At 40.1% G+C, this 18830-nt stretch overlaps 2 protein-coding genes across 2 annotated transcripts in view; both read right to left on the reverse strand.

The window, feature by feature from the left end:
• The window catches only part of PPP1R1C (protein phosphatase 1 regulatory inhibitor subunit 1C), a 45726-nt gene extending 38745 nt beyond the window's left edge, over positions 1 to 6981 (reverse strand). Inside the window, 3 exon segments of the mRNA XM_066189810.1 lie at positions 4261 to 4321; positions 6649 to 6800; positions 6803 to 6981. Coding sequence (XP_066045907.1) covers positions 4261 to 4321; positions 6649 to 6800; positions 6803 to 6902 — 313 coding nt within the window. The 5' untranslated portion in view covers positions 6903 to 6981.
• A 10461-nt stretch (positions 6982 to 17442) lies between these two features.
• The window catches only part of ITPRID2 (ITPR interacting domain containing 2), a 40162-nt gene continuing 38774 nt past the window's right edge, over positions 17443 to 18830 (reverse strand). The window contains exons 18-19 of the mRNA XM_066189811.1: positions 18212 to 18336; positions 17443 to 17807 (exon numbers count right to left, since the gene is read on the reverse strand). Of these exons, the coding sequence (XP_066045908.1) occupies positions 18226 to 18336 (111 nt within the window). The 3' untranslated portion in view covers positions 17443 to 17807; positions 18212 to 18225. The remainder of the gene's footprint in view (positions 17808 to 18211; positions 18337 to 18830) is intronic.

Below are 18830 nucleotides of genomic sequence, written 5' to 3' on the forward strand. Positions count from 1 at the left end.
TCAAGAATGTGGTGCTGGAACAGTTTGTATCAGCAGAAAAGCACATCTCTCTGTGGTAATGAGATTTATTGTGCAGGGAAAGTCTGGGAGTGTCTAAAACCAATTTAGCATAAAAACCTCAACTACTTTGGGTTGTCATGGAATTGACAAAGGTGTAAGGACAGATTTTCCTCCCACCACTCACCTGGCTGTGTTTTTTGCTGCTGCACTAAATACCAAGATACCCATGAGGCATCTCAGCAGAGCTCTGGGGAAGTGACAGCAAGCTGAAAGGCATGGATCCTTTCTGGATAACCAAAAATCAGCTAGGAATGAGCAAACAAAACTGATAATGCCCAAACAGCAGCTGCAAAAAACACCTTCCTGGCTTGGAGACAGGTACAGATTGCTTTTCTTCAGGTTACGATTTCCGGCATTCAGTAAGCTCAGATGTGCTGTGTTATACTGGGAAGATATGTTTTATATTGCTTTTGCAGTGATAATATATTGTTCCTGCTTTGAAATGAGATTTGCAAAGCACAAAAAGGCAGCTGCATTTCTAAACACAGAGTAACATTTACATTACAAGCAAGGAAGTCAAAACAGGCGACAAAGCAGAAAGGGGAGTTGGAAACACCAAATACGTAGAAAATTTAGATACACAGAAGTTAATACCAATGTTTGCCCATATTCTAATGCATCAAGAAGACTGAACATTTTGACATAATTTGAAGAGCCTTTGCCAGCCAGACTGTTTGATGTTGTGTTGGCTCTGTGACAAAGCCAGTCTGTACAGGAACGCTGGCATTGTTTTCTGATCAAAGCGAGCCCTAATGGTATTAAACCTGACTTGTGGTCTGACGTGCTTTCTTCCCTCAGCTATCCATTCTCTACTTTGCTACCAGCTTTTTCTTGAGCTGTTGCATTATGATGTTCTGCTGGTTTAGAGCATGCTCAGACTTTTATTTCAGCTAATAAGGGTTGATATTCCTATATTTTCTGCTATGCCGGGTAGGGAGAGAGGAGGCTGTGCCTAAACAGAAAAGGCTGCTTGTGATGGTGTTACTCAGTTTCTGTTGACTCCACTCCACGGATATTGTAAGGGAAAAAGGAAGCAGGAGTGCTTTAACAGTTTTTGGATTAAACACTTGTGTAGTGTAATAGTTAAATATGTCTTTAAAACTAAGCATGTGCTTATTTTGCTTTTATAAAAGGCAGGTGTAGAGCAACTGTGCTATAACAGGAGACGAGTGCACCTCATGCACCACCCTCACAGGATGAGATGATCTGTGTAGTTCTCTCTCTTTATACTTCTCTTTGCCTGCACAGGTAGTAAAAGGGTCTTTTAATTGCAAATAAAAGTAAACAGACTTGATGTTACAAAATCAAACATCAGATGCTCAGAAAATACAGCTCCACTGATGGCAACCAAAGCACAATAGATTTAAGCGTCTTTGTGATCAAGTCTCAGTTTGCTAGTGCTAGTTTCTCTGCTCAGGTGTGACGCAACCCATCTAAGAGCACTTTACAGAGAACTTACAGATAGAGTTAAGGATTTATTCATTTCTATGTTGCTTCACAAGGTCATATCATCCATATCATCATCCATCCATCATGCACCAACTGTGCAATCACAGTTGCTGCTGCAACTCGAATTTCTCTTTTGTTGACTGTAATCGCGCTTATATATGATGCCAACCAGAGTGAGCATGAGCAAATGTGGGAGTCAATGATGCTACAGGCTGGATTCAAGTTTCTGTAGTCACATTTATCACCTGCCTTTAAATCACTCAGTGTGGTCTAACACTGTCTCCTTGGAAGCAAGGAAGTCAAGCAGACTCTTCTTACAGTTTTTGAGTAGCTGTCATTGGTTTAAAATGAGACAGGCTTTGCAGATATTCCATCTTCACTTTTTAGCACAATTGACCTGACCTAAATAGGTGAAGACATATCCCTATCAAAGCTGTAACCAGCATCAGGGATGGATGAGAGGACTAAATAGAAAACAACTTTTAAATCTTTTTACAGAAGAACTCAAGCTGAATTTATTATGAAGTTCTTAAGTGTCCAAACACATTTTATTGCCTTCTGGTTTCCAGATGGGTGTGCATCCAGAGCACCAGAATACCACAAAAATGCTACTTTTTTTTTCCCTGCTGCAATCAGACCAGCTGTAACAGAAGGCCATAGTAAAGTCTGATTCTTAGAGAATGCCTGTCTCTGTTTTTCAAAAAAAAAAAAGAAGTTTAGATATTTTGAATAAACTTTGCAGGGGCATCCAAACATTTAGAATTGCATTGGGACATGCATTTCAAACTCTTGGAAGCATGTCCTTCACTAGCTCGTTGCTCCTAATAAAGGAAGTGGAATACTGCAGTGGGTAAAATTCAAGGGACAGGAGTCTTGTTTAGCCCAGCTCTAATAAAAGAGGGTGGCTCTGTCAGTCTCACTGGAATTCTCTGCTGCTCGGTTTCCCCGCTGATCTAGGGAATCACACTTCTAAAGCAATTTGTTGGAGTGTCAAGTTAGCACTCTTACTATCTTTTTCTTTTTTTATTAACTGCATCCATTTGCAGTCATGAATTTTACTATTTTTGGAGACAAATTTTATTCAGCATCCCACTGAATTCTATTCAAAATCCGGTAACTGATCAACATTTTGGGGTTTAGTCAGCAGGGTGTCAAGAGGCCCTAGGACTAGCTGACTCTGAAAGCTGAAGGCACACAACCATCTCAGAAGCTGTACAGCACCTTGCAAGGTGAAGAACCACAAAGGCTTTATTTAGTGTTTGCACTTCCATTGTAAACCTATTGTCTGCCTTTCCAACCTGGCTTCACGGTCCTTGTATTCAGCAGGTTCACAGAGCTGCCTGCACACACCCTGTTCAAAACACTTGCCCATATTAAGCAAATGACACCCTATGGAAATCTGCATGAACCTCATGGTGAAGGGCAGGAAAATGAAGTTGCTTTTAACGTTTTTATTTTTATCTGACTTTATGGAAAATTTAAAAACAGGACAAGGTTATAATTTAGCCAAATAATGAACTCATCAATATTAGTTCCCAGTATCTAGAAAGAACAAACAATGTCTAAATAAACAAATCTAAATAAGTGAAGACAAATACTAACTCATGGGCTTATGTGGAGGTTGGCTGAAACTTGCAGCAATCCTGACTCATAATAAAAATGATTTATTTAAAGACTTATTATGAACATTGCAGGAAAGGTGATAACAGACATGGACCACTTTGTTTACAGTAAAATTTCCTGTAAATTAAAGAGTTCTTATTCTTTGTTTGGTTTTGATTTGGTATTGTACCAAGTATCTGTTTATAAAAGGAAATATGACGGTACAAAGTGTACAAAGTGAATTGCAAAAGAGATTAACAGTCCAGGTGAATTTGCTTTAAATTAAGTCCTAACAACACAGACAGTGTAGATCTCAAGATTATCCCGTATAGGTAAAGGAAGTCAGTTCAAGGCAGATCTTTCATGCACCATTTTTGAGACCTGAACGATCAGAAATTCAGGACAGAAAGCTACCCTCCAAAAAGATTTTTAAAAAAGATTCATGTAACTAAGAAATATGGCAGGAAAAAAAATGTTGCACAGCACAACAAAGGAAAAGTTTAATTTAAAGTCGGCACTGTGTTCCAAGGGATTAAGTTTTGAGGATTCTGTCCTTTTTGTGAAGTTTTTTGTTTGTAACACTCCCTAAACAGCTTATTAAAGAATCTTTGTCATTTAAATGACAAAGTATGTTTCAACCTCAAATCCTCCCATCCCACAGAGAATCTTCAGTGGGAGCTCCTGGATGAAGATAATGCATTCACAGTTGAAAAAGAATAATGAAAAAATACATTATATGTTTCATAAGGAAACTAGAAGAGAATATGTTTTGTGGAAACAACTCCTTCAGTTGAATTAGCCCTGGAGCCAGCCTGGTATCTCTAGAGGTTGGACTTCATGGGTCTCCAAAGTCTCCACTCAGGGAAAGAAAATATTTGTGGATGAAAGCACTGGACCTGGGTCATATTAACTCTCCTTCTACATATAACCAAGATTTACATGGAGGATAAAATTGTGAAATTAGTGACTGAAGGCCAGGAATTACCTGTGCTCACGGGGTTTACTCCTAACAGTCCTAAGATCCATTGTTTGAAATTTAGAGCTACAAAATTAATGCTGGATTTTTAAAATCATGTAGTTAACCAAAGCAGTTTGCAGCCAATCCTGTGTATACAAGTTCAGTGGTTTAGAAGGTATGTCAGCACTCACCTGGGGGCATGTGTTCATTCATGATGACGAGTGATGCTGGCGTGGGCCTTCTTTTCCTGATCTGTAACAGATGTAAACCAAGGGGAGTCATTAGGGCCCATCAGTTGCCACACACACAAAGCAAAGCAAAAAATCTGTCTGGTGTCCTCCAGAGTATAGACCAGGCAAAGTTAAAAAGGAAACTATTTAAAGAACTGCAGCACTTCACTGTCTTACTGTCAGCTCGTCTGGTCTGACAGCAATCAGGGTCATGATGCTGCTTGTTCCAGGAGAACAAAGGCACGGGGAGAGCTGCCCAAAATACCTTTAGGATTTGTAATCATCTTAAGTTTTTGGCTATGTATTGCTGAAAAATATCAGTCATATCTTAAAATAATGACATTTAGCTTTGCATCAGGAAGATGCTTGTTGCAGTTTGTGAGCTGGTATGTGCAAATACCTGCACTGCCATAGCTCTCACAAGTAATAATATTTTGCAAGTGCATTTCAGAGTTTTTCAGGTGTACCTTCCAATGAACTTCTAAACTGTTGTCAAGAGTGCTACTACTGTTCTTTAACTAAAAATACTCCAGTATTTAAGACGTTAAAAAGAGTATTTCCAATACAGCAGATTTTACATACAGTATATAGTCCTGAATTGTATACAATTCTTCAGAGTTTATCTGGGTAACTGCTTTTGTTCCATTAACAGTGGCTGAACTGCATGGTATTGGAATACCCTCCTACAATGCACACATTTGCACTGAAAGCTTTGTGTTGCTTCATGAAAGCCTCCAGGCCTGATGTTCTATTGAATTTAAGAGAGGGACCAGGAGCATTTAAGCTAGAAACCATTCTGACACGAAACCTCAATGTCAGTGCATTTGTTCTTTTTTATTTGCTGAGCCAACATCTGTATTTAGCTGGGTTCAAATTTTGCTTTCAGAGGTGTAAATGGAAAATTACATCATCAGGGTTAATGGGTTTATTCCAGATTAGTGTAACTGTAGCTGACTGTAGAATTTACTATTTTAATTTCATCACACACCCACAGTGAAACTGTATAGCACTTGGAATCAAACTCACAACACCAAAAAAAAAAAAAAAAAAAAAAGGACTGCCCATAAATACTGGGCAGAAAATAGGCTACAGTATTTCAAAAGCCATGGGAATTCCAGGAAATCCTAATCCTATGGTTCTCACAGATTTCAGAAAAATACCAGAGCACATTCTGCTTGAATTCATTGCAGAACTATTCTGTAAGGTACAGACATCTCACAGCTCAGAAGTGCCTATGGACAAAATGAGGACCCAAAACAATTCATTTCTGCACCCTTCTAATATTTTGTGTTCAATGGTCACTCACAAGTCATCGTTTTCTGGAAAAGGTGTCTGCCTTTGAAGAAACACAATCTCAAAATATTCAGGAAACCAGATAACTATCCTAAAGGTAAAAATAATTTCATGGGTAATGGTATGGAACTTTCAAGGTTATAATACTCCCCTGATATCATCTAAAATCAGACAAACCCAAGTAGAAGCAAATGTTGAGAAGGACTTGTACAGAGAGAAATATACTGGGTCACCTAATTAAGATTTATCCAGTTTTCTCAGAAGACTGCCTGTGACCTTTTTTTAGGAACGTCTACACATATCTGTACACAAAAATAGATATTTTTCCTCTTTAGATGTCTGTGCTGATATATATATATCTCAATATATATATCAGTACACTATATGTATTATTATGTGTATCTTTTGGGACTGAGTTAAAACCTAAAATAGTACACACATTATTCCAACAAGGACATAAATACAGCATATTTCCACATGTATTTATTGTTCAGGCATGTAAAACACTGTAAAAATTACTTAATGACTGTTAAAAATCATGAGAAATACAGGAAGTAGCTGAAATGATGACTAATGTGCAAAACGTTAATTGTATTTTCTTATGTTAAAATGAAAGGTAAATAAGATGTCTTCTTCCCAGTATTTCTGTTAGGTACCTATTATCAACTTTGTGCTTTGCTTTTTAGGTACCTATTATCAGCTTTGTGCTATGTATGTACATATAATACACTTGAATTGATTTGTTGAGATTGTATTCATTGAGTGTATTCATGTGAAATCTAAGTATTAGGGTAGAAGGGCAGTTACAGAAAAGGCACAACAAGCATACACTAATAAACCTACTCAAGGTGAAGAAGCCTTATTCTGGCTAGAGGACATATCCTCCCTCTTTAAGCATATCGAACATTGCTATAACCCCCAGAGCGTTTAATCTACAGCTTCACTAACATAAGCTAGAAAAGCCTTTAGGCCTCAAGTATCACTTGTTCTCGCCCGCATCTTGCCCCATTCCTACCCCAGTCCCTCCAAACAGTGAAGGAAACTCATCCTCCTTACCTGCTCAGCTGCCTCGGGATCTATCTGGCTCTGAAATAGGGGCACAGCAAACTGTATCTTTTTGGGGCTGTTGGGCTCCATCGTGGTGCTGAGGTGAGACAGATGAGAGGAGAGCCCGGAGCTGGATGGAGCCTGTGTCTGTGCCTCTGCCCGGCGCCGTCCCCACAGCCAGGCTGGGAGCTCCGCAGGAACAGCTGTAACTCCCGACTTAGCACGGGAATCTGCGTGAGCCCAGCAACTCCCTTATTCCACATCCACAGAGATGCCACTGGCTTGGATACTTGCTTTTTTTTCCCCCCTCTCTCCCCTCTCTTCAGCAGCCCTTCAGATCCTCTCAGCAGAAAGCTGAAAGGAACAATAAGCTAATTGTGTACCAGCTCACTTCTACATATGCCAAGCATTCACTCAGAAGCTAATTGAAAATGCAATACTAGCATTGCATGGCCTGGAGCCTTGGGATTTGAAAAAGAGGATCTCTCCACCGTATATTACTAACTGGCTGCTCAGAAGTGCAATGCAAGCTCCCTCTGAGTATTGCTGATGGGCTCTTAATTATTGATGAACACAAATCAGGAAGTTTTCTGATTTTGGGGGTGGAGGTAGCAGGAGGGGTGGACTCAAAATTCGATCTCTGTTACAGTGTGCCAGAATTGCTCTCCTCTTTTCCCATATCAAAAAATTCCCTTTGCTATTTCAAATATTTTTTAAATCTTACAGTTTTAGACTGTACTAAATCTTACAGAAAGATTTTTGGTGATGATGCTACGGAGTTGCCCACAAGTTCATGACGCTTCTCTGGTGGGTTTGCACCTTAGGCCTGGTTTGCAGATTTAGACTGTGATTTCTTTTGGTGGGCTCCATTCACGTGACTCCAGATACTGAGAACACTCCCATCGGAGCCAGCTCTCTGGGCTCCCTCATGCTCGGCACATCAACACTGTATCCAATGAAGTGGGATATAGTGTTTACTCAAGATTACATTTTCTCTCCATTAACCCTAGGAAAAGGAAAGATGATTCAGACTAGTTAAATCACTTTTGGATGACTAAAATTCAGAGGCTAAATCCTACTTAAAGGTACAAAATCTGTGCCTCATTCCAAGACCAGGAAAATAATTTGGTCAATCATATCAATAGTACTCCTTTGTGAATATAATTGATTTTCACTTGTCATTTCATGTTAATTCAAGAGAAGTGTGTGAAACAATACCCAGCAATCACTGATTTAACCCACGTCTTTGCAAAACTCAGAGGAATTTGAAAATGTTCTTTTTTCAGGCCACTGAGAGCACTGAGGATTTTCACAGTTCACCACAAGCTGATTGAGTCACTGAGTGCTTTCCCACCTGTGCCAGTGGAGGAGGCGGGGAAGGAGCTAGGATTGCGGATGAGAACAAACCAGCAAGTCAGACATTAAATACTTGTTTGGCTTTGATTTTTGCAAATTAAAACCATGACACACTATTGGAACACAAGGCCATTTCTGAACAGAGGCAAGCACACAAGCTAGCTGGTTTATGATGGGCTTGATAAAGCTTAGGAGGCTAGGATACACTTTAAGAATCCAGTTGGCTCAATGATCAAAAATGACTCTCAATGAGGGCCAAAATTCCCCTCCTTGTGCAAATCAAAGCTACTCTGAACCACAGTGGTTTCCAGCTGACAGCTAGTAACTGGCAACTTTGTGATTTGATTTCTTTTGATAGTTTAGGTGGCATTAACTTAGACTTGTAAATCACAGAAAAGTTTGATTCGTCCGGGCCTTTGAGAGGTACTTGGTCCCACCAGCTGCTTGAAGCAGGGCCTGAGACCAGATCTCAGTCTGAGTCCTGAATATCTTTGGTGCTTAAGTGAAATGCTTAGTTTCATTTATCACAACAAATGAATGAGATGCACAAAACACTGATATTCTGTGTTTCATTTGACCATTCTTAAGCCGTCGGTATTCCTACGGAGACAAACCGTAATTTGCTTTATAGACTTTCACAAGTAGAGCAAGAGTGCAATTGTAGCAGTTGTGCTGGCACAAGGAACACTAAGGCACTGAAGTAAGAGAGGCACACTCTGCTTTCATCAGGACAGTTAGAGAGTTGTTTCCAGGACGGTCTAATTAGCCAATTTCACAAGTCCTTCATGCGCAGATGTGCCATTAGCTTCAATGACAGCTTCAGACATACCAGGGTTATATACACACCCACATATACAGGGTTACAAATGTGGGAGGACATATGCAGGAACCTGAAGTTGTGGCTTTCCTCTTGAATTTTCATACTTGAAAGAAAATAATGTCTGTTTTTGTAGTCCCAGATGTAGTGAGAAAAATGTTTTCCAGATGCATTGCTACCATAAATAATAATAAATGGTATATTTTAAATATCAAGTTTCTCTAGAAAAAAACTGTTTTCCATAAAATATCTATTCTAGATGTCTATGAAACTTCATGTATTAAACTGTGCAATTGCAATTCTGATATATGTTACTGATTACAGGAGCTATAATTATCATTGCAAAAGCCTAACATTTCTTATGATAAAGTAATTTTAAAAACCATATACAGAGAGTAAAAATTTATTAAAATATTAAGTGCTCAAAGAATTATAACTGTGTTTCAGCTCTAGATTGCTGGACATTGCTGTCCAAAGGAATTATGTCTCAAATGCATTTTTATCAATGGTTTATATGAAAAAAAGCTCAACAACCTTACAAAAAACCCAAACCAACAAAACCACTTTTTGGCAGCTTCTGAACTGTGACAGACAGCAGGACAGAACAAAACTCAAGGACAAATCCTTAATGGGGCTGGCTAGGACTGGGAGAGAGGCCCCCCAACAATGTGACGTGCAACTATTTGCTTCCTGCAGCTTTTCTCCCTGTGCCTATTTGGAGCTGGCTGCCCAACAGTCTTCACATGCACTAATACAATAACAGTATTTTTAAAATAGTATAATAGGCATACTAACGGAGCACTCAGATATAGCATTTCAGGATGCCTACCTTGGCTCCCTCTTACACCAATTTGCAGCATTAGAAGTCTCCAGGCAAAGTGTGCTGGCATTTTCCATAAACTGCATCATATTCTGGGGAAGAGCTGAAACACATTTAAGTACTGACACATCCTTGTAGTTTTGTCTTCTGTTTTTAGTGCACTCCCCACAATTTCAGTTTCAGATGCCTTCATGATTCAGCTAAAGCTATAATGGAATGAAAAATAATATTAATAACTGTCCAAGATCTTTATTTCTTACGTCATTCGCTATGTTCTTGTATGAAGCACTGCCTTTCAAAATATCCTGCTGTAGGGATGACCTATGGAAGCACTCATGGCATAGTTCCTGCTTGAGCTATTTCCCCTGCTGTCCTAGTTAAGGTTTATATCTTGTTTCCAGACAAAGACAAGGCTTCTGGGATGGCAATTCAAGGGTGTCTGTCCCGCACTCTCTTTGCACAGTTTTTGTTGTGGCTCTGATCTGCTTCAGCTCCTCTGGTGTGGTCAGAGGTTACTGCAGCATCACTCTTGAGAGGAGAGGAGAGGAGAGCTGGAGTTCATTGTAAAACAAACCTGCTTAAGGCTTTAGCTCCTAAATTCACCAGTGCCGATGCAGAGAAGCACTAAGTTACAGTACCCTGATCCCACAGGTTGCCTTTGCAGAGCAAGGGCTCAGCTTAAAAGTGGGAATTCTTCCAGTGTGTCTCTTAGACACAACTTTAATCCCCATTGTAGCCACTGATATGGGAGTGATTTTACAAAGATATGTTGATCTGTGCTCTCTCTGGGCTCTCCAGCTGACCCCTCTCCTCACAGCAGCATGTCCTCAGCATATTGCTGGGCAGCCCCAGCAGCATCAGAAACACTGCAGAGCACGTTGGCTTTCTGCTACAGCCAAAAGGGCCTCAATGTGCCCCTTATTTCTGCCTTTTTCGAACAAACTGACAAACAGACAAACAGCTTCTTCCCTGCCTTTGCCCAGACAGAGGCATCAGTTTCACAGCTCTTAGTGTTGGCCATGAGCAGAAAGAGAGGGAGAAAGCATAAACTCTGGACATGGCCTCTGCTGTGCACAACATACCTGTTCCTGGACAGGTTTTTCCTTTGGGGCTCCGCACTGTCCCTCACTCATAGGTGCTAAAATCAGATAGAGGCCTTCCAAGAATAAAATATTACATATTCAAAATGACACTGAAATTTTCCTTTCAAGATAGCTTTGCAAACAGGGTGACTCCCACTGAGCTGCTGGAAACACAGTCTGCTATTTATATATACAAAATGCAAAGAATTTAAAATCTGCAAGGGTGGAAGAATGAAGAGTAGATCTCATCTGCCTCATGAGTACCAAGTGCTGCCACAGGCAGGTCAAGAAGAAGAACAGAAAGTCTATCTAAGCAGTGACAGAGCCAGTGGGACATTCAGTGAGAGCTGTTGTCCTGGAAACAGCCTAACCCAAATTTCCATCACCAGTTCTTATCCACAGAATATCAGGTTTGGACTTGTTTATGTACTAACTATATATGTGGATATATAAAGCCTAGATAAGTAAAAAGATACAGATATTTCTATTTATACAAGCTCTTTTGTTAAGATAATAATTCCTCAGCAGTATGGTTTTGATCAGAGTCAGTTTAAAGTTACTTTATCTGAGCACAGAAGAACTTTAAACTGTCTATTCCAGTCTTCCTCTGAAATTCACAGCTCTCCACACTTTGAAGTAATGTACAAACATTTACTGCTAGATCCTATCCTCTACTATCAATAGAATACACACATCCAAGACATAGGAAATGAGCTGGATTAATGGGACATGACCTGAGTAGACAGCAAAAAGATTCTTGCCTAAAATGGCCTACATTTCAATGGTGCAGAAAGCAAAACTCTGGTACTGGTTTTAGGAGGGTATTTCAGCAGGAAGAGATGCTACAATTTGCTTCCTTACCAAGAATAGAGTAAATCTAATACATCTTTCAATAAACAGAACTGTGTAATGTACATAGGTTTCAGAACAGAATTATTTTATGTTATTTCCATATTAAATCTTTAATGCAAAAGTTGACTGACTGTATCACTGAATTAAAAAACTGAAATATAAAATTCAGTTGTTACTGTAATTTTTTTAAACAAAAGGTAAAATATAGAACATGTAGAAGATAAACCAAGGAATGAACTTCCACAGTTTCAGAATCTGAGTTTGAAAACTTCTGTGCAAACACACATTCCCTGGCAGAACATAAAAAGTCACCAATTACCCAAAAAAAGCTCAGTATGCCAATTTCAGAACATGTCCTTAAAATCCTCATTTTTGAATTTGAGACTCTTCAGATGTTCCTTCTTTCTTGCCTCCTCCTCCCACTCTGAGAACATGGTAAACCAAAAGGTATCGCAACAATCCTCAAGGTCCTGCCTGCAGCCTCTGCAACTGAGGGACTGAGACACACCTGGAGGACAGGATCTGGCTTTTGGTGACCTGGACAAGGTGGCTGGGGCACAATTGTTATATCCTCTACAGGTGTTGGGAGTAGCAGGAATGGGACTACTCCATGAGTAGGGACAAGGCAGGAGCCAAGGGCTGCCTCAACTTACAGATTGCACAGCGAGCAGAAATGCTACTCACTCATTGATGCAATTCTGGCTTTACATCATACTGCTCTCTCATTGCTACCATTTCATTACTCAGCTGTTGTCCAGGATTTCTCCTTTTGCACTGACCAAAAAAGAAAAAGATATGTATTGTATTAATGTATGTATTTACCATCATTCAGCAAGCATCTATGCAGAATTACAAAATATATAAGATATAAGGAGATATCAAGTGATTTTCTTTTTTTTTTAATTGCCTTGTCTTCTATTGTTAGAACTCTCATAACAATATTGTGCATTTCTATTTTATGACATGAAAATGAAAGACTACCATCACATCTAAAATCACATATGAAAAATGAAATTTCCTTTATGTCAAGTTAATGAGTTTCTTGGCTTTCCTGAAAATCAAATCATGTATCATTCTTACATTATCATGTTAATTCAGGTGAAAGTGTTGCATTGGACTAAAGCCATCAGCTACCAATATTTCTGTTTTATGACATCATCCAAGTTTCATAGTTTTGGCTTTGTTTCCTATGAAAAAAATCCTCCAAAAGAATATGTTTCCAGTAGTTTAGGCTTTGTTTTATGCTGTTAGCCATGAATTACTTCAGTTTCCAAACTGGGCTCCGGTTCCCTCTCCCCTAATCAGTATCTTCTTGTGGCCAGTTTCATTCAAACAGATTTATCTGTGGTATAACAATGTAAATGTCAATACATGCTGTATTTGCAGTGAGAGCTGTCTGCCCAGCAGCACAGCAAACCGAAGGGCAGTACAAACGCTGCCCCTCCACGCTCAGCAGAGCAGTCCCCAGTGGCTGGACTGCATCAGCAACACTCCATGCTGTCACTTTAAAGGACACAGCAATCAGAGCAAACCAATGCTGTGGAAATGCTCAGCAGAGAGCATCTTGGGCATCACTTGCCTACTAAAGGCAGGCTGCCAAGGGCCTGCACACCACAATTTTAGAAAAAGCAAGAGATACAAGGCAGCCTTCCCTCTATGGAGGTCATGGTCAGCAAAAGTACCTGAAAGAGCTTCAAGAACATATCAGTTCATTTGGCAGTGGCAGGTCCACTTTGAGTTCTGTCTCCAGACAACATTGCAGAAACTACCAGCAGGAGCCTCTCCTCCTTCCTGCAGCTGGCTCCAGGGCCTTCCTCAGTCCTTTCCTTTCCAGTTCTCGGACACTGTGCTGTGGGTGAGCTGCAGCTGTGCCTCACAGGCATCACAGCACTAGCCCAAATGATGTGGGGGCTGCTCCTACCTTTCCTGCTATTGCCCCTAGCTGCTGAAGGCTGAGATGCCTCCACATTTCAGCAGAGGTAACTTTTGTAGCTTTTCACTCTAACAGAAGGGCTAGAAAAATGCTTACCTTAAAAAAAAAAATCCTAATCAAAAACTCTTCAAGGCCCGCAAACCTCTGATTTGAGCTGTGCTATAGGCATGTATTCCTCTGCAGCAGGCTAAAGATCAGTCTGTCTTTATACTAACAAGGGTGTTGCTGTAACATACCCAGCAAGCTGTCAGGGTTTCAAAAACACAGCCCTTGACTTTATATTAGAATCACAAAATCAGAGAATCCACCAACTTGATGTAGCACCATTCATCACCACTCCCTGGGCCCAGCCACACAGCCAGTTTTTAACCCAGCAAAGAGTCCTGTCCAAGTCGTGGACCACCAGTTTCTTCAGGAGAATGCTGAGGGAAGCAGTATCAGAGGCTGACTACATCCACAGTCTTTCCCTCATCCACCTAGGCAGGCTGCCTGGTCGTAAAAGGACCTAAGCAGGACCTACCTTTCCTAAATCCGTGCTGGGTTGTCTACTATGTGTCATGAGATTGAACTCATGTTAATCTGATCCATAACCTTCTCTGGCACTGAGGTCAGGCTGACACACCTCTACTTCCCAGGATTCTCCTTCCAACACTTCTTGTACGTGGGTGTCACATTGGGCAGTCTCTAGCTGGGTTTTTTATGGTTAACCAGAACTGATGAAAAATGATGGAGGGTAGCTTAGCAAGCTCTTCTGCCAGCTCCCTCAGTACCCTCAAGTGAATCCCAACTGGTTCTACAGACTTATGAGTGTTTACTTGGCACAAAAGGTCTCTAAATACTTCCTCCTGGATTGCATGGGTCTGTCTCTTAGAGACTGAGGGAAAGAAGGTGTTAAGTACCTCAGCCTGTTCTTCATCCTTGGTGACAATTTTAACCCCCATGTCCAATAAATGATGGAGCTTTTCATCGTTCTGCCTCTTGTGGTTAATGTACTCTTAAAAACACTTTTTAGTATCTCTCACAGCAGTGGCCAGATTGGGTTCTAGCTGAGCTCTAGCCTTATAATTTTTGTTTCTACATAACCTAATGACATCCTTGTGCTCTTCTGCATTGCTCGCTCCTTTTTCCAGTCATTCTTTTGTCCTGAGTTCCAGTGAAAGCTCCCTGTTCAGCCAGGCCAGTCTTCTTCCCCACCAGCTCTTCTTTCAGCACATGGCGATGGCCTGCTCCTGTGTCTTTAAGATTTCCGTCTTAAAGTATATCCAGCCTTGCTGGACCCCTTAGTTATCAAGGACTGATTCCCAAGGGCCTCTCTGAACCAGTGTCCTGAACAGGCCAAAGACTGCCCTCTAGAAGTCCAAGGTAGAGGTTTTGTTAATCCCTCTTCTTATTTCACCAAGAATCAGAAACTATCATTTCGTGGTTCTGTGTTTGAAGGCTGTCTTGAACACAGCATCTCCCACCAGCCTTTCTTTGTTCGTAAAAGATCTAGTGGGGCACCATCCCTTTTAGCCTTACTTACCAGTTGTGTCAGAAAGTTCTCTTCTGCACACTCCAGGACTGACTCCTCTCCTCTGCTGGAGTTTCCAGGAGACATCTGGCAAGTTAAAGCCTCCCACAAGAACATGGCCCAACGATTGTGAAACATCAGCCAGGCGCTTATTGAGTAGTTCATCTGCTGCCTCATCCTGGTTGGGGGGTCTGTAACAGACTCCCACCAGGGTTTTTGCCTTGCTGGTCTTCCCTTCCCAATTTTCACCCACAGGCACAACCTGATTGTCACTCTTCTTGGCTCTGCATAGAATAAACACTCCCTAATGTACAGAGCCACCCTGCTGCCTCTGCTTCCTTGCCCGTCCCTTCTGAGGAGCTTATGACGGTCATTGCAGCACTCCAGTCCCCCAGGCCATCCCAGCACATTTCTGTGAGGGACACTATGTCATGACTTTCCTGCTGCACAATGGCTTCCAGTTGCTCATATGCACTAAAATAATTTTTAAAAACAGTTTATAGGTGTTCCTACATATAAGTGTCACTCAGAAAATATTAGCTGTAAGTGTCTTTAAGAATGGCAAAAAATCTGTTACCCAGATTATGAAAAAACAGATACTTTTATATCCATTAATTTTAGTAAAGTTTTTAGAAATGTCAGTTTGAAATGCCTTTATTTTAAATTATAGCCAAACCTCATAAATCTGACTTCCATCAGTTGGATGAAAATTGGGCAGTATTTTTCATTTCTCAGGATATATTAAACACTAGGATTTGCACTGCTGAGATCAAATGTTCTTACAAGCTACAAGATGAACCTCAGATACACTGGGATGTTACCAAGTGACTTTTCTTGGTGGAGCACCAGGAAGTCAGACTGCTGTCTCCATGGAAGATGCAGCTGGCAGCTACAGCTGGACTGCCACCGCCTCCTGAAGTGCTTTCCTCCACCACTCCCTGAGAGCTGCAGTTGTCACCTTTCTTAGAAAGCTGCTTTGAGGAGCTCAAAAGCACAGGACTTACATAAGTGGTCAAGCGTGTTAATTGATCTGGCTGGGAGGCAGGGGAAGCAGGTTGAGAAAGGGTAAGAAGGTTTTGGGTTTGTGCATTTGCATAGGAAGGCTGCAGGCATGTGGGTGTGGCTGGCTGTTCCCCTGTGGTGTTCTGGAATGGAGCTGTGTGCTCATGCAAGCTGCAAAGCAAGGCAGAAATCTACTGCAACTTACCACCTTGTATGGATTGCCACCCGTCAGTGCTGCCAGAGCTTGTATTTCAGCTTCTCAATGTGCAGAATAAGGTATTCAAGAAAGGCCTGCCTCTACTTACAGGGACAAACTGTGATGAGAGGTCAAGATCAACCAATTTCTTGGACCAGCAACAGAAGCCAACAACTTTAAGAGTGGTTTTAAGTGCCAACACCGCTCTGGCATTTCAGGGTCCCTGAATATCTGAAGGTTTTTGGAAAGCCAAGTCATGAGCTTTCCTGCTGTTCCCCATTCTGTGTACTGTTTGATCAAATCCATCTTACTTTTATTTTGTTTAAGAGTAAACCACGCACAAAACAAAACACTGACACAAATTATAGGCAAAATAAATATTTTATTGGTTTAATATACACTTTTTTAAAGAAATCAGCCCTTGTGTGTCTTCCTAACACAATTTAAAATTTTATAAACTTTTTCATATAATATTGTAATATTTGAAACTATTTTTGATTAAAGACCTTGACATAGTGTAAAGAGTTTTAGTAGATGGAAAAGGCAAAGGAGTAAAGAGAGTTCAAGCGCAGCCAAAAGGGATATTACGTATCCACTAAAAGTCTATGTGACCACATAAAAACTCCAATGACTTCCAATTTTCTCCATTGGAACAATCGGATATTCACCAGGCTGACTGAAAATACACTCTGTGAGGGATGGAGAAGGAAAAGAGATTTTTTCCTTTTTCTCCATAATATAAGCAAGGTCATTCATGCGTTCAGAGTTGCAAATCCTAATTGCTTTCAGAAGATAGTATTTCTATTGCATTTTGGTTAATACGAAGCAGAACTTCTCTTGGTATGACTGCGAGTAGTCAACACCAAAAAAAACCCACCCCAGTGCTTAAATAAGGCACTTTCCTATAAAGGGATGAGCAAACAGTAAGGAAGCAAATAAAATTAGTTAAAAGTTGTCTTCTACACAAAGATAAGACTTTCAGTGTCAGAACTTTAAGTAGTTTTAAGAGTAACCTCATGTCATTCTACCACTCTGCTAATAGTAACCGCCCCAAGAATTAACAGCAATTTGTGTAACAGGATTGTTTCCTTCTTTTGAAGTGGCACTAAGTAACAGCAGTGGAAACCATTATTGGTTATTTCAAGCTCTTAAAGTGGATCAGTTATTGCACAATAAATACCTCACAGAGGTCAGTGTTTTGGGAAGGGTGTTGTGGGGGTTTTTCTATTTTTAAAAAAAAAAGCTAGGCTGAATGTATACGTGTTATTTATAAATTGGTTATGTCTGGAAATCTTCAAGTTTCATGATGCATCATTAGACAAAGAAATTAGCTACATAAAAATTTACAACAGGGACATACAAATAAATACAAAACCTTTCAGAATGACACAATTTTGCTGATGCTTTAAGGAAAGTAATGTTAAAGTGTCTAAGTCCTTACAGATGAACTCAAGGAAAGGTCCACACTGGAGAACCAAGCGCCAAACACAGTAGCCCATCTCAGCAGCTTTAACACTTCCTGAAGCAAAACCAACTTGACGCTTTCGCCAGTGGGTGCTGCCCAAAGCGGAATCCCATAGCACTTCCAACTACACCCAACCTTAGAAGAAAAAAAAAAGGAAGATGAAGATCTAAATTAGATTTTTGGAAGTCTGTTTGTTATGTTAAAGTATGTATCTTGATACTACTCATATCTAAGACAGGCAAGCTGCAGAAATCCTCTTGCATGATGCACTCTCGTAAAAAGTCATTACAGAACACACTGAAACTAAAAATCAAGGACCACTCTATGAAAAGTGACAGTAGAACAGGCCAAACTACAAACCAGCTGATTTTCCAAATCTATCCAGGATTATTAGTATTCTCTGTATTTAATGAATTTCAATTTCGATCACTTATGTTTCAAGGGCAAAATGCAAACAAGGCAAGGTTTAAGTTAGCAATGATATTTAACACAATTAAAATAAAAATAAAATCTGGTTCTAGCAGATCCCCAAAGATTACCTGTAGTACCAGTTTCATGGCTGTGTATCTTGTTTTGCAGTTGCAGATCTGCTTTGGGGTGATACAGCTGCTAACAATCCACTTACTATTTCTCTTCTTATTTCACCGACAATAGATTCCTTGATCTGCAAGGGATTAGCCAGTTTTAAGATTAGTAATTTATATAACCAATGGATAAAACTAAATAATCTTGCAGGTATGTCTGACACTACCAACATTCACCACCAAAAAGTCAACTTTCAAAACAGTGAGTGGAAAAACATTAGAAGAACGGAAAAATAACTGTAATTTTGAAGTTCTTGCAGACTGTGTAAATGAAAACTAAACTAGTTCTATATTTCCAGATGGTAAATATATTTATGTTTTACACTTAGGATATCTGGTTTTATGATAAGAAAAGAATGCATTTCAACTATGTAAAGCTCTGGAAAAAAACATTTCAGGATATATACATCAAAAGCATCCCAAATGCACTACTTTTTAACAAGTTGTAATTCTCTTGAAAAAGAAGGCAGGACTGATCTCCTTCACAAATGAATTACACAGTCGAACAAGTCCAAGTCCATGAACATGAGGTGTTTTCAAATAATTAAAAAGGAGACAAATCCTTATTACATAC

Source organism: Chamaea fasciata, unplaced genomic scaffold (assembly GCF_029207755.1).
Source record: "Chamaea fasciata isolate MVZ Bird 193981 ecotype frontalis unplaced genomic scaffold, bChaFas1.0.hap1 SCAF_8, whole genome shotgun sequence".
Taxonomy (NCBI): domain Eukaryota; kingdom Metazoa; phylum Chordata; class Aves; order Passeriformes; family Sylviidae; genus Chamaea; species Chamaea fasciata.